Source organism: Nicotiana sylvestris, chromosome 5, assembly GCF_000393655.2.
Source record: "Nicotiana sylvestris chromosome 5, ASM39365v2, whole genome shotgun sequence".
Classification (NCBI taxonomy): domain Eukaryota; kingdom Viridiplantae; phylum Streptophyta; class Magnoliopsida; order Solanales; family Solanaceae; genus Nicotiana; species Nicotiana sylvestris.
The window spans coordinates 97560198-97583934 of record NC_091061.1 but is presented as its reverse complement, the minus strand read 5'-3'; the positions used below and the strand labels follow the sequence as shown (position 1 = coordinate 97583934).

At 35.9% G+C, this 23737-nt stretch overlaps 2 protein-coding genes and 1 pseudogene across 2 annotated transcripts; 2 read left to right on the top strand and 1 right to left on the bottom strand.

The window, feature by feature from the left end:
• The first annotated feature begins 7301 nt into the window (after positions 1 to 7301).
• LOC104212836 (membrane steroid-binding protein 2-like) lies at positions 7302 to 9679 on the top strand. The gene is made up of 2 exons (XM_009762195.2): positions 7302 to 7773; positions 8991 to 9679. Exons 1-2 carry the CDS (start codon positions 7463 to 7465, stop codon positions 9367 to 9369), a joined length of 690 nt encoding a protein of 229 aa, XP_009760497.1. The 5' UTR covers positions 7302 to 7462; the 3' UTR covers positions 9370 to 9679.
• A 4096-nt stretch (positions 9680 to 13775) lies between these two features.
• LOC104212837 (uncharacterized) lies at positions 13776 to 22027 on the top strand. Its single transcript, XM_009762196.2, has 3 exons — positions 13776 to 14036; positions 14107 to 14311; positions 21721 to 22027. The coding sequence occupies exons 1-3, from the start codon at positions 13887 to 13889 to the stop codon at positions 21777 to 21779; spliced, it is 414 nt and encodes a 137-aa protein (XP_009760498.1). The 5' UTR covers positions 13776 to 13886; the 3' UTR covers positions 21780 to 22027.
• A 657-nt stretch (positions 22028 to 22684) lies between these two features.
• Positions 22685 to 23448, bottom strand: LOC104212838 (uncharacterized; annotated as a pseudogene).
• Positions 23449 to 23737: the final 289 nt, after the last annotated feature.

Below are 23737 nucleotides of genomic sequence, written 5' to 3'. Positions count from 1 at the left end.
TTATGACAGATTTACTGTCAACCATTTTAAAGTCCAATAACATTGTGGCGATAAACCTTTTAAATCTAGCATCTTCCGTCTTGTACTTTTTTTCAAGAGTGTTCCACAACTTTTTCGAAGTTTCCATGACACTATACACATTTTACAAGCCATCGTCCAGATAACTCAAGATATACTTTTTGCATAAGAAGTCAGAATGATTCCATGCCTCCGTGACCACAAAACGCTCATTATCCAGAGTTTCTTCTCCCAAGACTGGAACGTCCTCGATGATAAAGCGCTGCAAACTGAGTGTGATCAGGTAGAAGAACATCTTCTATTGCTAGTGCTTGAAGTCCACGCCGGAAATTTTTTTGAGCTTTTCTGCTGGTGTCATCGCCGGTACAGGTATTGTGGGACTTGATGATACAGTAGCCATTTCAGCAGTGGTATTCCCAACAGAATTATTTTGTTGTCTGTGTTTGTTGTCATTTTTCTGTAAAAGAAATTGACACAACTAAAATGAGTGAGTTGGTGAAGTTTTTATATCTTCAAACTGAATACAAGCTGCCGAGTAGAAAATCACAAGGATTTTAATCTCGGATTGAGTAGAAAGTCACAAAAACTTTAATCTCAAGATGGAGTAGAAAATTCGAATATTTTAATCTTCAAAATGGGAGTAGAAAATTGCTAGGATTTTAGTTTCCCAAACCAGAAAGTAAGATGAACACATAGATATATTAAATTTCTTAAGCTTGTTAGTAAACTGTATTCAAAATTAGAAAATCAGAGAAGGAAAATTGTTAGTTCACTAAACAATCTCGAGCCCATAAATTGATTGTTTGTCCTTAAGAATTTAACCCCCTCAATGTTTCCCAATGTTATGGATTAATTCCTTTTAGGATAGAACATAATAATTATTCTGTGACAGCGGTACTACAAATTACAAAACTTTAGCGGACTCAACAAACTGAGCAAATCTCACTTGACGCTTCTATTTATTTGGAAAATAATACAGCAATGTAGAAAAGAGAGGAGTGTTATGAATAGTTTGTACATTGGATACTACTTTGGATACTACATTGGATACTACATTGGATGCTACATTGGATGCCCATGTTGTGAATAACGTAAAGATTAAATTTCATATTTTATGTCCATCATCTTTACTTTTTATGCCTATAAAAGGCCATGTAATTGCAATGAAAAATTACACCAAAGTGAAAGAAGAAAACACTTCTTCATTCTCTCTATCTCTTCTTGTTTACATTTTACTGCATTGCTTTTATTTTATAACACGTTATCAGCACGAAGCTCTAATTTTATTCTTAACTCCCGCTAAGTTGAGTCATATTTTATTAAGGTATGTATCATTATAATTATTTTATTTATGACAGTACATATCATATGCTCATTGTTTGCAGATTACTTGTGCGCTTGGGCATCTTAAATAGTTTAAGTACATTGCAGTGATAAAATAACTATTTCCTTCCGTGCTCAACTCTTAGAGGACCTCAAAGTCATCAAACTAGCTATGCACTAATGTCATACTTATAATATTCATGGACTCCCTAGATCAAAACATATCTTTAAGGCATTTTGAAGAACTGTGAGAAATAAATTGACAAGCAATAATTTTATAGTTTAATTACTTTATATTTATTGGAACATATAAATAATGTTAGTCACGTTCAATTCTATTAACACATATATATCAATAATATAAAGTGAAATGAAACAAGTATGTAATTTCTACTTTATGGCAAGAATAAAATGAAATAGTAGATTGTTAACATGATATAACTCTATTTTTATTTATTTTACCTTAATTGTTTTGTTTTCATTAATTATTTATTATTATAATTATTTCTCTAACTTATTCATCTTTTATGATAGTTTTCACTATGTCAAATTTATCAAAACTTGAATTTGTGGCACTTGACATCACCGGGAGGAACTATTTATCATGGGTTCTTGATGCTGAAATTCACCTTGACGCTAAAGGTCTTGGAAATACTATTATACAAGGAAATGAAGCATCAAATCAGGATAAAGCGAAGGCCATGATTTTCCTTCGTCATCATCTACATGAAGGGTTAAAAACTGAATATTTAACCGTAAAAGATCCACTTGAATTATGGATTAATTTGAAGGATCGATATGACCACCTAAAACTTACGGTATTACCGAAAGCTCGGTATGAGTGGATACATTTAAGGTTGCAAGACTTTAAAACCGTAAGTGAGTATAATTCTGCTATCTTTAAAGTAAGTTCTCTATTAAAATTATGTGGAGACACTATCACAGATGAGGACTTATTGGAAAAAATATTTTCTACTTTTCACGCTTCAAATGTGGTGCTACAACAACAATACCGTGAAAAAGGTTTTAAGAAATATTCTGAGTTAATCACATGCCTACTTGTGGCTGAGCAGAATAATACTCTATTAATGAAAAATCATGAAGCCTGTCCCACTGGATCAGCTCCATTTCCGGAAGTGAATGTTGTAGCAACATATGATAAGTTTGAAAGAAAACAAAATAATTACCGTGGTCGTGGACATAGTCATAAACGTGGACGTGGCAGGGGGCGAAACAATTATCGTCATTATGGTGGAAATAAATTGGAGAACAATAAGGGTTCTCAAATTAATCATTCAAAAGGTAAAGCTAGTATGTGTCACCGATGTGGTATGAGAGGTCATTGGGCACGCATTTGTCGTACGCCAGAACATTTTGTCAAACTTTATCAAGCCTCCCTCAAGAAAAAAGAAAATAATGTGGAGGCACACTTGACCTTTCAAAATAATGATGATGAAGCAGGTCCCTCAAATAAATATGATTCTAAGGCACATCTTGCATATAAAGATGATGATTTTGAAGGCCTAACAAATATTACTCATTTAGAAGTTGGGGACTTCTTTGAGGATATTGACTGAAGAACTAATCATCTTACTGGGGAATGAAGCTATAAAAGTTGTTATGTTTATGTTTGCAACTAGTTTATTTTTCTTGAGTGTATTTTCCTAATGCATCATGTGTTGCTAGTTTCTACATTTCTAATGTATTTCTTAATGTTTTTTTCCTGCTTGTCTTTCATATTTCTTATGATGTATTATTTTTTTTTATGAAGAATATGAAAATTCCCCAGTCTTCAGTTGGACTCAAGATTAATAAAGATGATATATGTCTTCTGGATAGTGCTACAACACACACTATTTTAAAAGATAAGAGATATTTCTCTTATTTGGTAATGAAAGAAGCGAATGTTAATACAATATCCGGTAGTACAAGATTAATTGAAGGTTCTGGAAGAGCCAATTTATTACTACCAGGAGGAACAAATTTGGCTATTGATGAAGCACTATATTGTAGTAAATCTCAAAGAAACTTATTAAGTTTCAAAGATATTCGCCAAAATGGCTATCATATTGAGACTACAAATGATGAAAAGATTGAATATCTTTATATTACTACAATAATGTCCGGTAAGAAATATGTGCTTGAAATGTTACCTGCTCTTTCCTCCGGCTTATACTACACAAGTATTAGCAGGATTGAAACACATGCCATAGTAAACGAGAAGTTTACTAATCAAGATAATTTTATTATTTGGCATGACCGGTTGGGCCATCCTGGTTCTAATATGATGCGTAAAATAATTGAGAATTCACATGGACATGCAATGAAGAATCAGAAGATTCTTCAATTTAAGGAATTCTCTTGTGCTGCGTGTTCTCAAGGAAAATTAATTATTAGACCATCAACTATTAAAGTTAGGATGGAATCCCCTGCATTTCTAGAACGTATACAGGGTGATATATGTGGGCTCATTCACCCTCCATGTGGACCATTCAAATATTATATGGTTTTGATAGATGCATCTACAAGATGGTCACATGTGTGCTTACTATCAACTCGTAATATGACATTTGCGAGATTGTTGGCTCAAATAATAAAGCTAAGAGCACAATTTCCAGATTATGCAATTAAGACAATTCGTCTTGATAATGCCGGTGAGTTTACATCCCAAGCCTTTAATGATTATTGTATTTCAACTGGGATAACAATTGAGCATCCGGTTGCTCATGTTCATACACAAAATGGTCTAGCAGAATCATTGATCAAACGTCTCCAATTAATTGCTAGACCAATGCTTATGAGAACAAAACTTCCCATTTCAGTTTGGGGTCATGCTATTGCACGCAGCAACACTTGTGCGGATAAGGCCCACAAGTTATCATAAAGTCTCCCCATTGCAATTGGCTTTTGGTCAGGAGCCAAATATTTCCCATCTTAGGATCTTTGGTTGTGCGATATATGTTCCAATTGCTCCACCACAACGCACAAAGATGGGTCCTCAAAGAAGGTTGGGGATATATGTTGGATATGAATCTCCTTCTATTATAAAATATCTAGAGCCGATGACTGGAGATTTATTTACGGCAAGATTTTCTGATTGCCATTTTGATGAATCAGTATATCCAACATTAGGGGGAGAAAATAAGCAGCTGAAAAAGAAGATAGATTGGAATGCATTATCACTGTCTCATTTAGATCCTCGAACAAATCAATGTGAACAAGAGGTTCAAAAGATTATTCATTTACAAAATATTGCAAATCAATTGCCAGATGCATTCACTAACCTACCAAGGGTGACTAAGTCACATATTCCAGCTGCTAATGCTCCAATTCGAGTTGATATCCCGATAGAATGATTAATTAAAGCAAATGAGTCTAAGTCATGCTTGAAACGTGGTAGACCAATCGGTTCTAAAGATAAAAATCCTCGAAGAAGAAAAGGAGCAAGTGATCAAAGTGAACATAACACAGAGGTAGTGGCTCAAGAAGAGCCCCAAGACGTAACAAATGATAAGACCTTAGGGGAGGTCCAGGTACCTAAAAATAATGAAAATGAAGAGATATCAATAAGTTACGTCTCAACCGGGAAAAGATGGAACCGAAATAATATTGTTATCGATAACATTTTTGCTTATAATGTTGTTGTTGAAATAATGCAACAAGATGAGGATCTTGAACCAAAATCTGTCAATGAATGTAGACAGAGAAATGATTGGCCAAAATGGAAAGACGCTATCCAGGCAGAGTTAACTTCACTTGGAAAACGTGAAGTCTTCGGACCCATAGTTCGAACACCTGAAGGCATAAAGCCAGTAGGGTATAAATGGGTTTTTGTGCGAAAACGAAATGATAAAAATGAAGTCGTTAGATATAAAGCACGACTTGTGGCACAAGGGTTTTCCCAAAGGCCTGGAATTGATTATATGGAGACATATTCTCCTGTAGTGGATGCTATCACCTTCAGGTATCTCATAAATATGGCAGTGCAAGAAAAACTTGATATGCATCTAATGGATGTTGTTACAGCCTATTTGTATGGATCATTAGACAACGAAATTTTTATGAAAGTACCTGAGGGATTTAAAGTGCCAGAAGCATATAAAAGTTTTCGAGAAACTTGTTCAATAAAGCTTCAGAAATCTTTATACGGATTGAAACAATCAGGTCGTATGTGGTACAATCGCCTGAGTGAATACCTGTTGAAAGAAGGGTACAAGAATGATCCAATTTGTCCCTGTGTCTTTATAAAAAGGCCTGGATCTGAATTTGTTATAATCGCGGTGTATGTTGATGATTTAAATATCATTGGAACTCCTAGGGAGCTTCCAAAAATAGTAGACTGTTTGAAGAAAGAATTTGAAATGAAAGATCTTGGAAAGACAAAATTTTGTCTTGGTCTACAAATTGAGTATATGAAAGATGGAATATTTGTCCATCAATCGACATACACCGAAAAGATTTTAAAGCGATTCTATATGGATAAAGCACATCCATTGAGTACCCCGATGGTTGTGAGATCACTTGATATAAAGAAAGATCCATTCCGACCTCATGAAAATGATGAAGAGCTTCTTGGTGCCGAAGTACCATATCTTAGTGCAATTGGGGCATTAATGTATCTTGCCAATAATTCCCGACCAGATATAGCTTTTTCAGTAAGCTTATTGGCAAGATTTAGTACTTCGTCAACACAAAGACACTGAAATAGTATTAAACATATATTCAGATACCTCCAAGGGACCATTGATATGGGTTTATTTTATTCAAATGAATCCAAGCCATCATTGATTGGTTATGCAGATGCAGGATATTTGTCTGATCCACACAAAGGTCGATCTCAGACAGGCTATTTATTTACAAGTGGAGGTACAGCCATATCATGGCGTTCGACAAAACAAACTATGGTTGCTACTTCTTCAAATCATGCAGAGATAATAGCCATTCACGAAGCAAGTCGAGAATGCGTTTGGTTAAGATCTATAACTCAACACATTCAGCAAACATGTGGTCTTTCTTCGAAAGAGAATATTCCAACAATATTGTATGAAGACAATGCTGCATGCATAGCTCAATTGAAAGGAGGATATATCAAAGGAGATAGAACAAAACACATTTCACCGAAATTCTTTTTCACTCATGATCTTCAGAAGAATGGTGAAATAGATGTACAACAAGTTCGTTCAAGTGATAATTTGGCTGATCTGTTCACTAAGGCATTACCAACCTCAATATTTGAAAAGCTGATATATAAGATTGGAATGCGTCGTCTTCGAGACATTAAGTGATTTTTCATCAGGGGGAGTAACTACACGCTGCACTCTTTTCCTTAACCAAGGTTTTGTCCCACTGGGTTTTCCTGGTAAGGTTTTTAATGAGGCAGCAAGCAATGCATATTATAAATAACTATGTACATCCCAATATTTTTTTTGTAAGTTTTTAATGAGGCACATTATCTTACATGGACATCCAAGGGGGAGTGTTATGAATAGTTTGTACATTGGATACTACTTTGGATACTACATTGGATGCTACATTGGATGCCCATGTTGTGAATAAAGATTAAATTTCCTATTTTATGTCCATCATCTTTACTTTTTATGCCTATAAAAGGCCATGTAATTGCAATGAAAAATTATACCAAAGTGAAAGAAAAAAACACTTCTCCATTCTCTCTATCTCTTCTTGTTTACATTTTACTGCATTACTTTTATTTTATAACAAGGAGAAGTTTTTATGTTTTTCATGTATAAAAAATAAGGCCAATCCTCTAAATTTATAAACAATAAAATGGTGAAATGATCATATGCAATCCAAAAGGTGCTTCTTCCATTAAACCCAAACAAAATATACTAGTAATATTCTATACTAATATTTTTTGAGAAGGAGTGAATCTTAAATATTAAATAGTCCAAAATAAAGGTGTAAATTGGTCTTTGAGAAAAATATTACTAAAAAAAGGGGGGGACTAAGATACTGTTACTACAGTCTGTATGAGACACTTGCCACTAGATAAACAAACCCTGCCAGCCCCTTCATCATTCAACGCACCTCTTTGTTAATCTCGCCCCAATTTCACAGATATTTCTCCACTCCGCAAATCTCTCTTTTCAGTCTAAGAACCATGGTCCTACAACTATGGGACACCATCAAAGATTCAATCACAGCATACACAGGTCTATCTCCTGCTACTTTCTTCACAGTTGTTGCTTTGGCTCTTGCTTTCTACTATGTTGTCTCGGGTTTGTTCGGTTCATCTGACCATGGTCACCACCAAAGGTCAAGAGATTTTGAGGAACAGATGCAGCCTTTGCCCCCTCCTGTTCAACTTGGAGAAATTACTGAAGAAGAGTTGAAAGAGTATGATGGGTCTGATCCCAAGAAGCCTCTTTTAATGGCTATTAAGGCTCAGATCTATGATGTTTCTCAAAGCAGGTATTTTTCTTTGTCTGCTAGTGTTTTAAGCTATTTTGACTTCTGGGTATGTGTTATTTTTGCATAATCTTCTGTTTCTGCTTTTGGATTTTGAATTTGATTTTTGGGATTGCTTTTGGGTGTGGGATTTTCCTTTCTTGATTGTTAATATAGGTGCTTTTGTTAGATGATGTCTTGTGGAAAAGTTGGAAACTTTATATGCACATAGAGTAAAGCATAACAAGTCTTGATGGCTTTGGAGAAGTTGGACTTTTTACTCATTGTGTATTGCAAGTACTGTGAATTACTTTTTTGCTGGAAAAAAAGTGAATTATGCTGAAGTTCTCAGGTTTTGAAACCTGGTATTACACGCCGTTGCCTAATAGTCTGGAGTAGGAATGGAAATTGCCTATTATTCTGGATTAGGAATGGAAATTTGTGGAAATTCGGATTGATGTATAGATCTTACAATTGGTATGCATTTTTCTTTCTTCTTACTTTTGGTGCCCGACTTGATGGGGAAAGCTTTGGATAAAATGTTTTCTTTTCCCAATTTTCTTGAACGTCTTTTAAGTGTGTAACTCTGCTGGTAAGGTGGCGAGGGCTAGTCGAAGGGCAACTGATCGAGGTCTAAAGGGCTTTTAGATGTCTTGGGTCCAATTCTTTAAGATAGCAAAGGTGACGTATGCTTGATTCTTAGACGAGTGAGTCGAGTTTCTCCATTTTTGCAATAATAGATCACCTTTTGCATTGTAATCAACTGGTCTTCTCAACCAATGTCTTCATTTTTATTTGTTGAGGTTTTGGAGAGATAGTAGACATATTTAGTTTGTTGTTTCTCTAGTTTATTACGTCCACTATAATCTCATTGGAGTGCTGAATTGCTTCGGTTGATTCTAAAACTCTTGGATTCTGAAATGTTTAATATGTACTTTTTTTCTTGTATCAGCAAACAAACCGTCAAATGAAGATCTATTATATATTGAATTATGAGTTCAAATTGCTTTAGATGTGTTTCTGTTAGTCCCAGCATACATTAAATTTATCTAGAACTATATCCTTGATAAATCAAATATTCATGAGTCTGAATAAATTTGTATACTCATATGTAAACCTAACATATCTTGATCAATGCTAAGCTTTATGAGCTGCTGAGGGCTCGTCATCTTTTCAGTAGTTTTTCGACAGTAGGTGCTGCCACAACATCTTTGTGTTTAAACTTGTATGTGTTTGTGCAGAATGTTCTATGGACCTGGGGGACCTTATGCATTGTTTGCTGGAAAGGATGCTAGTAGAGCTCTTGCCAAGATGTCCTTTGAGGAAAAAGATCTCACCGGGGATATCTCTGGCCTTGGTCCTTTTGAGCTTGAGGCCTTACAAGATTGGGAATACAAATTCATGAGCAAATATGTCAAAGTTGGGACTATCAAGCAGGCAGTGCCAGTAACTGAGGGGGCAGCTAACGGCGAATCTGTTGAAGCAACTGATCGTGAAGCTAAGCCAGCCGAGGATGGTGCATCAGCGAGTGCCAAGCCGTTGGAAGATGATGTTCCATCAGAGAGTGTTGTTGCTGAAACTGTGGACAAATCTGATGTTGATGTCGACAAGAAGGATTAATGGTGACGCTAGTAAAAGCTGAGAACCAGAGGGAACTGTGCTTGTGGAGATCAAAAAAAATATGACATGGTGTATTTGTTTATTATCTTGTGTCACATGAGGCTCCTTGGCAGTCAAGGTAGTTTAAATGTCTAAATTGTTGTATGAAATAATGAAGAAAGCATTTTACTTCCTGTTTTTATAGGTGTTTTATTGATGTAATACTTGATTATGGTGGAAAGACCTCTTTATCTCAAAGCAGTGCATCTCTAAATGTTGCAGGTGCGGTAGCCGCATGATGAATAATATGTCTCATCTCTTTCCGCCCTTACTTTTGGTGTTTTTGAAGCATTGTCGTCTTCACACTAAAAGAGAAGTCTAGAAGTTTGGTGTAGACCAAGTTGGCTGGCATACTGTATATTTCTCTAAATTCTATACTTTGGTGTGTCGACTTTGTAATGGTAGTACTTCTATTGCACCACTTAAAGGAGACATTGCTTGCTAGTTTTGATTTTATTATGCACAAAACAGCTTTACCTTTTCCGTATGCCGCCTTTCAAGGACTATGTGGATATCTCAAGGTGGCCCATGGTAGGGCGAGAGGGCGGATGAAGTTCAGAAGTTATGGGTTAATCCGAGCTTAATAGCTTTAGCTTGGACCTGTCAAAAAATTTGTTAAATTCCAGTTCAGTAAGTTAAATGAGCTATGATAAAATTTTCAACTTGAATTTATAAAGTTTAAAATTTGAATATGCTTAGGTCGTTTTTTATAGCCCGGAAAATTATAAACGGTCCTGGTTCGGGGGTCCGGGCCCATGCGGAAGATGTGGATTACAGAGAATCGAGCAGAATTGCAGTCGAATTTTCAATTACAAAAAAATTAGACAGTCCATTAGTTCATGAAGCATGACAAAAAATTTCTCTCACGAAATATAAATCAAAATGGAATTATACAAAAGAAAGAATAAAAACAAAAAAAAAAAAGTAAGAAAAAAAGACATCACCTAGTTAGTGATGCTTTCGGCTACTGGACTTTCGCCATCTAGGGTGCAACATTCAGGCTGCTTCGCCTAGTAGCACGACGCTTGTATTGCTCTCCCACAACCCCGTCTTACGGTTTAGGCTGCTCCCATTTTTCTCGCCGCTACTACGGGAATCATTCTGGCTACTAAGATGTTTTAGTTCGCCAGGTTGTCTCTTGCCTGCCCATGGATTCAGCAGCAGTTCGAAAGGTTGCCCTATTCGGGAATCTCCGGATCTATGCTTATTTTTAACTCCCCGAAGCATTTCATCGATTACTACGCCCTTCCTCATCTCTGGGTGCCTAGGTATCCACCGTAAGTCTTTCCTCGTTTGAACCTTGCCCTTCACTTTTAATGTTATATCATCCTAAGGTGTTGCTAAATGGATGGATCTTCTAAACCGAACCACCGAATCGAAAAAAAATTGGGTGCTATAATTAAGCTTTGTATAAGCGGACTCGAACAGGTATAAAAACAAAAGTGACGGGTGGTCTAATTTCTCTTCGCGAATTTGTGTCGCAAGAGCCTTGACATAAATTTGTGAATACATGTACTTATTCTTCCAAGAATATGTATTCAATAATGAGTACATATACTTGGAGAAATCGTTGTGATTTAATGAATACATATTTATTCTTGGAAGAATATGAACGTACTAGTGGTAGTGAATATACTATATTCACCTATAGAAGAAGATCGGAGACGAAATAAGAAAATAATATCATTATTATGATATGAATGATCATTGGTCACGTACCTATTATATGCCAAAATATTTTGCCAATGCGATTATTAAAGGACAACAGTAATGCAAGAAACAAATCTTGCATATAATTTTGACTATGACCGTAATGGTATAACTTTCTCTTTAAAAGATATTCACAATATAGATGTTGATGAATATATGGTAGTAGAGAATTAATTGTGAGCTCTGAAGAGCCAATTCTATTTTTGAGGAATAAATTTGATTATCAATAAGACATTGTGTTGTAGTAAGTTTTCAAAGAAATTAATTGAGTTTCTAGAGTATTCGCGAAAGCGGTTGGTTATATTGAGACTATAAACAATGAGAAGATTTAATATCTTTATATTACTACAACTGTAACAGGGTAATAGTATATAAAAATTAGCCGCTTTATTGCCTGATTTGTACTACATAAATAAAAATATGGTAAAATTACATGACACAGTGAACTGGATGTTTATTAATATAAAATACCCATATCATAGTAAACTAGGAGTTTAATTAATAATTGCACATGTCATAATATAAACCTGAAGTTTACTGATATAGACAATTTTATCAAGTATGGCCTATTGAGCAATCTTGATTTAAGTATGATGTGTAAAATAAATGAGAATTCACATGGGTAAGTGTTGAAGAAGATTTTTCATGAATTCTCATGTGTTGCTTGTTCTCGCGATTATTATACCAACTAAAATTGAGATTAAATCCCTTGAATTCTGGAATTTATCAAAGGTGAATATGAGACCATTCACCTGCCATGTAAACCTTATAAAGATGCATCTATGAGATGGTTATATGTGCGTTTATTATCAATACGCAACTTGAACGCCATGTTTCTTGCTCAATAATTTAATTTAGAGCAAAATTTCCAGATTTTCTATTCAAGAAAGTTCATTTTGATAAGTTGATTTATATCACAGTTGGTTTAGCAAAATGATTTATTGACGGCCTCCACTTAATAGCTTGCTTATGAGAACAAAATTATCTATAACAGTTTGATATACGTTATACACGCAAGTATATTACATTCTCCCCTCACAACTTGTTCAGGGTCAGGAACTAAATAATTCCATCTTATTATTATTGATGTGCGGTTTATATTTTGATTAACACCATAACGCACAAAGATGAGTTCCCAAAGTTGAGGAAGCAAATTAGTTTTTCTAACATGAGGGGGAGAGATAATAACATTTGAGAAAAAGTTACGTGGAATGAATTATCATTTCTACATCTCGATCCTCGAATAAGATAACATGAACTTGAAGTTCGTAAAAAAGATAATTCATCTGCAATATATTGCAAAGCATGCCAGACGCATTTGCTAACCCAAAAAAAGTAACTATATTCTCACTGCAAATGCTCTTATTAGAATAAGTCCTAGAAGGACAAAGTCCATGGTACACTTAAAACGTATAGACAAATCGGTTTCAAATAAACTTTTTAATAAAAAGGACGAGTAAATGATCAAAATGATCATAATAAGGAAGCAAGCGATCTAGAAGATCACATGACATAACACTTCATAAAATCTCAAGAGAGGTCCAGGTACCAGAAAATATGAATAAAGAGATTTCTATGTTATGTCTTTATGAAGAAATGTTGGAACCGATATAAAATGTTCGTCAACGATATCTAGCGCTAAGTGTAGATGAGGATCTTAAGTCTGTCGAATAGAGACACAAAAATATTGACCAAATGGAAGAGACACAATTCGAAAATAATTGGTTTCATATGGAAGACATGTAGTTTTGGACATGTAGTTCAAATACTTGAAAGTATAAAGTCAACAGAGTGTGCAATCACTTTTATCTATCTTATATGTCTAGCATGACATGAAAACTTGATATGTATCTAAAGTCTATTTATATGGCTTGAAGCATATAGAATTTTTAGTCATGAAGTACTACACCCTAACTGCAATTTGTGCATATCTGTATCTTGCTATAACGATAAGCATGATAATGTGATAGCGAGAATTTTTACCTCTATGGAAATAATAAAAGGCCACTCCACGACATTATATGAAGACATTATATCTATCAAGAATGATTATTTCAAGGTGCAACATACTCATTGGAGTTAATATGGCTGATTTATTCACCAAATCTCTGCCGACGTCAACCTTCAAGAAATTAGTGTACAATATCGGGATGCCAATGCTTAAAGATGTGAATTGATGTTCTCACCAGGAGGAGTTAATACACATTGTATTTTTTTTTGACAAGGTTTTGTCCCACTGAATTTTCTTTGCAAGTTTTTTAACGAGGCAACCAAAAGACGTATTTCTAAACATGTGTACTCTTTTTCCTTCTATAAAACTTATTTCCCACTAGGTTTTATTTTAGTTAAGGTTTTAACGAGACACATTATATGTTGAATAGACATTCAAAGGGGAGGGTTATAAATATAATTATATTTAAGGTGAATATCTATATTTTAGACAGATTTTAGGGTTTGTTACTTTGTGGCTAAGTCACACAATAAATAGAGGGGTTCTATTCTATTGTAATTGATCCCAAAAATCAATAAAAATTCTCTCTCTATTTTTATAACAGAAAAAAACTTATTTTCCCTAGTATTATTTTTTATCTGAAAACGACATCGTTTGTGTGGCTCAATCTTTGCCGCCAAAAAGCGTCCCACCTTCCTGTTCTCGCCTCAAAGCCCTTGGACCCAACTCAAAGAGGTTAAAAACTGATCTCAAAGAGGGCAAAATCTCTAGCGAATATCTACCTTTCTAATTGGTTCTTAGTTGCAGTGAATCGTAAATGCAGATTCAGGTAAAATGCAGCTGCGGGGAGGAAAAATGCCCGGAATGGGCAATTCTGGAACTTCAAGGTGTGGTTGAAACCCAACCCTCCTTCAAAGATCGCCTCCAAAATCTCCAAATTGGCATTCTCTGCCGCCCCTCTTCCCAGGTTTTTTCTCTTCCTATCAAATGAAATTTTAGGAATTTCAATTTTCATTTTTGTGTCTGCTATTTTTCAGGAAAATTATACATTTACTGTTGGGTATCATGAATTGACCGGGTCCAAATTGCCCTTGAAAAAGCCAATGTTAGTATTGAAGAAAATCAAACTTGACTCTAAGGAAAAGAAGTGTGCCATTAGTTCATCAAGGGTGGAATTGGACGTTATTGGAATAATTCGTCAAAGGATTCTTTTTAAAACCAGACCTAAGGCACTCATATCAAGTAAGATATCTTATTTTTATTTTTTCATTATATAGTCGATCCTAACTTGTTTGTGACTGAGGCTTAGTTATTATTGTTGTTTGGTAGTTCCATAATGGACTTGCTTGTTGCACTTAAATCCTTATTAGTCTACGAAAATAATGAGGGTTCGACCTTTTCTTATAGTGATCACTACGGTTCAAATATTTGTATTTCTTTTATTGGCGTATTACGTATAAGGCTGTATTGTGGTCCGGGCCCGGGACTAAACGGGCCGGGCCAAACGAGCATGGGCTTAAGGCGGGCCGGGCTGAGGCGGTCCCGGGCCAAACGGTCCCAATGTGTGGAACCGGCCCACGGTGCTCCTAAGCCCACATGGTCCCAGGCTAAATGGGCCGGGCCCGCAGGCCTAAACGGGCCTAACGGGCTTTGTTCGTTTCGGGCTATTTTTTTTAATTTTTTTTTATCTAAGGCACTTTCTTGTAAACTATATATGTATATACTAGTATAAATTGCTTATATATAGCTATATAAATATATATAGTATATGTAGTATATATAGTATGTATAGTATGTATAGTATGTATATATAAGGGTGTATTATGTGTATATATAATTATATATTGCCTTATATATATATATATATATATATATAGTTTATATGTATTAGAGATATATATAGTGCCTTATATATGTGTGTATGTATGTATATATATATATATACATATACACACACACACACACACACACACACATATATATATATATATATATACATAGGCTATTTTTTTTTATCTAAGGCACTTTCTTGTAAACTATATATGTATATACTAGTATAAATTGCTTATATATAGCTATATAAGTATATATAGTATATATAGTATGTATAGTATGTATCAGATATATATATAGTTTATATGTATTAGAGATATATATATAGTGCCTTATATATATATATATATAGTGCCTTATATATATATATATAGTTTATATGTATTAGATATATAATATATATACTATATCAAATTTAAACACAAAATAGATTGCAAAGAAATATTCAAGGGAATGTCTTATATATTTTACTATTACGACATTAACAAAGAATGACAATATCTTTCTTAGTCTTCCTCCCCCAATGGAATGAGCACAACAAGGTACTAATACCACCATTAAAAGGAAAAAAACTAAGGAAGATGTGCCAAAATACAAGTTACATGTTAGTCTATGTATTATCTCTAACAAATCTCATAAATCCTTCAAGGTCCGGAGGAATTTCCGTTGGTGGTGGTGGAAAAGAAGCTTGTTCATCACCGCTTCCGGGCGAAGCAGCATCCTGCGCAAGTTCCGCTAGCATTTCTTCATAAGCTTCATCTATCTCCGGTTGTGATTCTGCAAGTCCAAAATTTCTTCTTTCCGAACGGATCCAATCTCTGAAGAGTACTGATTTTTCCAAGCTCTCCCTCATAGACGCTCTATGATCACCGATTTGAAGTTTCGCTTGACTGAATGCGCTCTCCGATGCCACTGTTGAAGCTTGAACACTTAAAATATCTCGAGTCATCCTTGAAAGAACCGGATAGTGTTTTTGTTTGTCCTTCCACCACTCCAAAACATCGAAGGAGCCGTCGGGATTCTCTGATTCAAGTCCCTGCGACAAATAAACTTGAAGCTCATTTAGTTGTGAACTATCACCAAAATTATCACCTTGAGAACCCCTGAACTCCGTCCAAGAACTAAGGGCTTTTAGGCCCGCAGTTCTTTTAGATGCTTGCGAACTAGACGAAGTAGGAGTTGAAACATTTGGTCTAGCCTGATCTAAGGCAAGTTGATAAGCATTATAAATAGTTTGACCATTTATTTTAATTGAGGCTTTTGCATCTCCAAGTGTAGCAAATTCCTCAGCTGAAAGTGACAAAGCGTTATAAATTTTTAAATACCAAAAGTGAGGACCTCATAATTTCATTGTAGGATTTAACAATGCAGCAACACAAAAAATAAGGGGGATAGGGAAAAAATATTTTTTAAACTTAGCTTGCATAGAATTAATAGCTTCTTGATAAATTACTCCACCCTCTGAAAATTGAGTAAATAAATCTACAAGTGCTGCAATATAAACTAAACAGTTAGAAATAGTAGGATAATATTGGCCAGATAATTCATTTGTAGCAATATAAAATTGTTCTAAAAAGTCTACAAGCATTTTAACGTTACTCAAATCTTGATTTGTAAGGTGATCATCATCATCATCATCACCATCACCTACACGAGCATTATACATTGCGCTTATTGGATTCCTATATTCATATGCAACAACTAAACTTTCATACATGTAATTCCATCTAGTCGGACAAGGTTTAGGAACCTTTCTTTCTCTAAGGCCAAATTCATCACATTTTTTAAAATAGTCTCTAAGTCTACTTCTACGGTTTGAATAAAAAAGCCAATTAAGAGCCATTTTAACCTTTTCAATTTCTACATTTAAAACTTTCATACCAGCACCGACGATTAAATGGTAAATATGACAAATACATCTAACATGAAAAATATTACTAAATGCAGGATTTAGTGTAGTTGTAAGCAAGCCTATAGCATTAGTGTTACTAGAAGCATTATCCATTGAAACCGACATAATTTTATCTCTAATGCAAAAATATCTACAAATATCTGCAACTGTGTTAGCAATAAACTTACCTGTGTGGCGTGAATTAATTATTCTATAAGCAATAATGCGCTTTTGCATTATCCACTCCTCATCTATCCAATGACTTGTAACAGTTAGATAATCACAGTCATTACCACTTCTACCAATATCAGTAGTAATAGCAATGCGACAATCTATATGAGTAAATAAATAGCGCAAATATTGTTCATATTCATGTTTATATTTATAAATATCGCTCTTTACGGTTGCGCGAGACCATCCTTTATAAGTAGGATTAAAAACTCTTCTAATATAATGCACAAAATGAGGGTTAGAAGGAAAATTATAGGGTAAGCACATAACAGTAACCATTTTTGCGAATTCTTCACGATCTTTATTTGGATCATAATATAAAATGCCACCGGTAACAGTGTTAATTCCCGGTTGAACTAGATTTGAACCTGTACTAGGGTTAAACGTACTATCTACACTTGTCCCCTCTTGCGCAGCTTTCATTTGTAAAAATCTAGCTTCATCTCTAGGGTGTTTCAATATGTGTCTAGTCAAACTACCCATACCGCTACGGTCTCCGGTAAATTTATGAACTAGTTGAGACCCACAAATTTTATACTTACCCTTATTTTGTTCTCTTAGTTGAGTAAAAAAATGCCAAACAAGAGATGTTTCAGGCCGTTTAGAAGGTCGTCTATTAAAAGTAGGGGTTACTACAGGAGGGTCAGGCGGGACATTAGTTGGGTTATTAACAGGACTAGTAGGTGTATCATCTAAATCCGGTTGCGTTTCATCTAAATCATCATTTTCCTCATCATTTTCAAAGATAGTTTCATTAAGATAAAGAGCATTCATAACTTCTTCATTTAATTGTTGACCCGGTGCAACATCATGACAAAATTGACTATCGGAAAATTGAAAACAAGGGTTATCACTATCAAGAATAATAGGTGGAGGAGGACGGGTAACAGGTCTGAGTCGGGGAGCCGGGGGAAGAGTAGTAGCTTGGCTACTAGATTCACCAATTTTAGATTTTCCCTTACCCTTACCACCAAAAATATTTTCCAAAGAAAATGCCATATTAATTATAATTATACTAAATAAAACTAACAAAACTATAATATTAAAACTTAAGAGTTGGAACGAGTTTACCGAATTGACGAACAACTTCTTGAAAATTGAATATCGTTGAAGACTTGAATACTTCAATTCACCAACTTCACAATTTTTCACGAAATTGCAATAATAAAGTAAGCAATTATAGAAGAAAATTAGAGAGAGATTGATGAATTTGTGAGTAAAACTGAAAGAATGGGGGTATTTATAGTTGAGAATTGGGAAAAAGTGTAATTATAAAAAGTTTGGGGGCCAAATGGCTATTTTTTAAAGTGCATAACGGACCAATTTTGAAGCCCAACGGTCAGATTTTAAAATCTAGCCGTTGGGCATTTATTTTTTTTTTTTTAAAATAGCCGTTGGGGCCCGTTTGGCCTGTTGGGCCCGGTTGAGCCGGCCCAGACCCGCCTGCCGGTCCCGGGCTCACGGGCTATTTGTGTTGAACCGGCCCGTCACGGGGCTTTTGCACCACTTAAGCCCAGGCCCGCTTGAACCGGCCCATTAGGCACGTTTGGACCGCGGTCCTGGGCCGGTCCCGGGCCCAGACCGGCCCACAGTACAGCCTTAATTACGTATCAGGAATGAGCATATGAATCATTGTTTTAAGCTAAGTTGCTAGTTTGAGTATCTACCTGAGTGTTGTGCATAGTGTTAACTGTTAAGGACCAAAACCAAAATGAGTTTGTCATTGTGCTGCAGCAATCCTTGAAAATCTATCTGATGTATGTTAAAGATATGTCCCCCAAATTAACGAGTAAATTTTCAATGTATAAAGAAATATAATCTGAAATAGCATTTTAATTTATTGGGGGAATTTATGGGCCTTGCTTTCTTAATTGGGTGGAAGCTGAAATCCCAATTCTAGTAATATTTCCAATGGTGGTGCAGAGCCCTTTGCATTGCATTTGCATCCATGCATATATGTAGTTTTACACGCTATATGATATTTATCTCTAAGTTCTGAGGAAAAAGGAAAAAAATTATTTTTTTTATCAGAGAATCTATTTTTAGAGACTTAACTCCCTCAACCTGCTGCTTTTAGTATAAAAGTTTTATATACAAAGTAATACCATTGATTGTACCAGGAAGGCGCCAATGTTTGCATCCAAAGAGGACTTTGTTTCCTTTAGATATTTTCAGGATTCCAACTAGTCCAGAAAAATATATACATCTGGATACTTTTTCACTTTGCACCAAGAAAACAAAAAGATGTAATGCTAATTTTACACAAGGCAAACTATGTATATGCTCTCAAAACATGTGCTCTGCCTCTCGTTCCATAGACACCAAAAAATACACAGTGGGACGGTGTTCCATATGTATTTGATTAGCTTCCTAATTCTTTGTCCCCTCTAGCTTTGCACCTCTAAAGATGCTAAGCCTATTTCACTCCAAATACGTTCAAGGAACACCAGATCTGCCAAGCATAAGAACAATGCAAAAGTATGTCACAGGGATTCAGCTTGGGCTTCACACATGTTGCCCCGGTTGCATACATTAAATGCACTTCTTTGCAAATTATCTTGGGTTAGAAATGCTTCATGTTAAGCTGTCTCACCAAAACATGCAGCTCCGCAGCAGTAACAATAAATGACAATGTTGGTTAAACACTTTTAACCATTGGTTTTGGTAGTGCTAATGTTGTTGAGGAAAATGTCTTCTCCTTCATATGAACTTGTGGTGACACCTTTGTCATAACTTAAAATTTCTTTTTCTGTCCCCGATCTCGTGCATAGCGGGAGCTTAGTGCACGGGCGGCCCTTTTTTTTGTCTACAATGGATACTAATAAACAGAACCATGCTAATCTGTATTGGAGAAGTAATATATACAGCAGCACAGGAAGTAATCAACAACAACAAAAAACCCAATATAATCCTACAAGTGGGGGTATGGGGAGGATAGTGTATACACAAACTTTACCCCTACCTTAAGAGGGTAGAGAGGTTGTTTCCGAAGACCCTCGGCTCAAGAAAAGATAAAAAAATAGCAGTAGCAATAAGAAGTAACAACAACAAGATAGTAAAAACCAAAGCGAAAGAATCAACAAGTAATAATAGAAATCTACGAATAAAAAGATACAAGACACCCTAATACTACTGGTACCGAAAAGAAAAGCACATGACTATATATTAATACTCTACCCTAATTCTCGACCTCCACACCCACCACTAAACATCTCCATAGAACTTCCCTTGGGACTTTATGGTATGCTTTTTCTAGGTCAATGACCATCATATGCATATCCCTCTTACTCTCCCTTTACTGCTCCACCAATCCCTTTACAAGATGAATGGCTTCTGTAGTCAACCGTACCGGCATAAATCCGAACTGGCTCTGGAAAATAGACACCCTCCTCCTCACCCTTACTTCCACCACCCTCTCCCAAACTTTTACGGTATTGTTATATGCTAGATTAGCAGGGGAAGAGCAACCGGGCCATAGGAAATCCCGGTTGAATTTGGGAAGAACGCGTGCAGGGTAGACTTGGAGTGGGCAGGATTCCAGCATAGAAAGTAATCAATTGCTTGAAAAAAAGGGAAGGGAGGAGAAAAGAAGGAAATAAGAGATACCAGAATGGTGGGTAGAGTGAAAGAAATTTATTTTTTATTCGCTTTTGAATTCAAATGAAGCTGGGAGGGGAAGGAAAACATTGGCTCCTTTTCATTCTAATTTAACTAACAATTTGCAGCCCTAGGGAAATTCTTTTCTGTTGTACTTTTTTTCATTTCTCTTTCTGCTTGCAAGACACATTAAAGAGGGGGTAAGTTTCAAGATTTCTCCTTTTATTGTTTCTAAACAATGGCTAGACTTAATCAATCAAATTTCAGTCTCTTTCGCCTACGAGCATTTGTATGAAGAAAGGAGTCTCGTACAAAGGATTGGATACAAGGTTGTGATCCCCAGACACAGACCAAGACTTGAGCTTACCTTTTCATGTGATATCAACTGATGGAGTGAAGCAAAATAGTGTCATAATATCCACTAAAAAGTGACATCATTCAAAAACATGATGATCGGGCAATTTACAGAAGAGTGGCATGCTATAGCTAAGCCATAGATAATTAATTAACTAAACATAAAGAAAGAGCGCTCCACCTCCAACCACGAGTTTGGGGGTTCAAGCCACCAATGAGGAAAGTGGGAAAAACTAAAACTTTTTTGTAGTTTTGAGGAAAGGGCCTTTAACCCCTGCGGCAATATTGGCATGCACCCTGGCTTTTCAGGAGAGCTCAAGCAATCAGTGCGATGTAGAAATATTACCACAATGTACGTTCATGAGTTAGATTCACTTAGGTGAGAATCGAGACTACCAACTTTGGCTTGGGAGGTAGAACTCCATCTCTTCATATATTGCATCATATCATAACCTTTATCCGATACTCTTTGCCTCTATATCAGAAAACCCTTTTTTCCATAAAGAAGAGAAAGTTCACTGATCAGTTTTCCATATATATGTTAGTCATGTGGTTCCCAACTGCTTTATGCAATTACTAATCTTTGCAGCAGAAATTTATTTGTCAACGTCCTAGCTATTGCATCTTTGTTATACCTTTCTCTGCCTTTTGGCTAAGATTGTGTGTAGCTATTGCATCTTTGTTGAAGTTCTGATCATGCCTCCATTTTCGCTATCTAACTCTCCATATTTTTGTGTTTATCCAGAGCCTCAACCTATTGGGAAGGAAAAAGGCAGTGCGGCAGTATCCTCTATGTCAAATTGAATCTTACTGTGCATGTGATTTTGTTGAAAGCTCCAAGCTCTCCATTATATAATCCTGATCGGCTGAACTTAAATGTGACCTGGAACTTTTACATTCCAAGTAATTTGATATATAGACTGAACTTTTATTTCAGCTATGTCATAGAGTAATTTCCACGCCACTGATGTTGGAGTTGTCGAATCCTGAGCTATCTTTCCTCTTAGAATATCTCTTGAATAAACGGGACTTGAGGCTCCTATTTCATTGAAGTCCGTGCATATCTTAAATCATGCTTTTCACAAGTTCGGTACGCTAGAGGGTGATGAAGGAACACAGACTTGTTTTTCAATATCATCCTTCGATTATAATTTCAGTTTTAGACTAGACATTAGGTGTTGCGGTGCTCTTAGCATTATGGTTAAGCAAAAAGAAACTATCGCAGAAAGTATTTTACTCAAAACTTTTTGCTTCAATGTGATTATTTTGTTCTGGATTAGGAAATGGAAGAGTATGCTTGGTTTTGTGAAGTAACAAGATTCTTAAATGGAGTTGTAACTTTATGAACTCTAAATCCAAGCATGTCCATCAGCCTAGATGCATCATGAATACCTCTTGAATGCTTGCAGTTACAGATTTATATGTGGCTCCTTCACATCTTAAATGTGCAGAGGCAACTGTTCGCAGGGGCATTCCAATTTTCTAGCAATTTGGTTGGTATTTCAAAAGTGTTTTGCTATAGGTGCTCCTCTGGTTTCTTTCTTAATTGAATTTTGGCTTTCTTGAACTAGATGCTCATTGCCTATTGTTCAGTAATTTCTGGCGATAAATTTTTTTATTTTTATTTTGGGGGGGGGGGGGGGGGCAGGGGCGGGGCGGTTGGTTTGGGTGTGGGGGTGGGGGAGGGGGAGGGAGTATATGATCCAGTATGCAAAACATTTCTCTTTGATAAGGTGTACAAAGACATTTCTATATAATTAATTGGTCCCAAAAAAAGGGTTGAAAATATGTCGATCCGGATACAGTTCAATTTCAAGCTCGAAGCCATAGTCCACTACTCTTTTGATGTGATAACCAACAATCCCAGCGCACCTATCATTATATACTTGACGATAGGCATTTCAGTCATGATAATGGTCACCCAGCCAGCGTAAGGCAAGAACCCAACTGCTCTCCCCATGATGTGATGCCGTTGCAGCCAGCTTTGTCCAGGAGCATAGAGAAGTCTGTCATCCTTCAAATTGTTATCTCCTTTTGTAAGGACATTAACATTTCCAGTTTCTTGCTGCTCATGAACCTTGATTACTCGATGAACAATAGGAATTTCACGTCCATCAATATTAAACACAACAATTTCTCCGGCCCGAATGGGATCCTTGGTCATGTGCAAGAACAAAATGTCACCCCTTTTAAAGCCAGGTTCCATACTTCCTGAAAGCACAACCACCACTGGTGACTCACTCCCAGTTATGCATACTAATCCTTTCCATATTATTAGTGCTGATGTAACAATCATTACCAGACTAACTGCTTCGTTGAGGACTTGTCTCAACCGAATTGACTTTATCGACTCAATCTGCTCTCCCATCCACCCCATCTCTCTCTCAAATATTTCAACTTTTTATGATGGATTTGGGAAGAATATTTCTCTAGCGACTAGCAACATAACCTAAATCAAAACTTTTTATCCTGACCTACCCCAGTCCTTTATAAAGGTAAATGCAGTCCCGACCCGACCCGCCAATGCCTTGTACTGTCGGTGGCATTATAAGTGTTAATATTGAGGCACGTGCATCATGACTAGGATACTCATCAACAACGTATTTTTCACGTTTCTGCTGATCTAAAGTAAATTCAAAATGCAGCTCCAAGTTTTGCACTCTTTTTACCTTGATGGCTGACATATTCCCTCTCATCATAAGGGCAGTAAAAAAAAAAAAATAACAAATGCACAGAATTTAGTTGGAGTCAAGATCTTCTAG

Bases quoted from the DNA above. Each gene is read 5' to 3' on its own strand.
- LOC104212836 (XM_009762195.2), top strand. From the start codon at position 7,463: ATGGTCCTACAACTATGGGACACCATCAAAGATTCAATCACAGCATAC. The intron at 7,774-8,990 runs GTATTTTTCTTT...GTGTTTGTGCAG, and splicing joins TATGATGTTTCTCAAAGCAG to AATGTTCTATGGACCTGGGG.
- LOC104212837 (XM_009762196.2), top strand. From the start codon at position 13,887: ATGCAGATTCAGGTAAAATGCAGCTGCGGGGAGGAAAAATGCCCGGAA. The intron at 14,037-14,106 runs GTTTTTTCTCTT...GCTATTTTTCAG, and splicing joins TCTGCCGCCCCTCTTCCCAG to GAAAATTATACATTTACTGT. The intron at 14,312-21,720 runs GTAAGATATCTT...GTGTTTATCCAG, and splicing joins ACCTAAGGCACTCATATCAA to AGCCTCAACCTATTGGGAAG.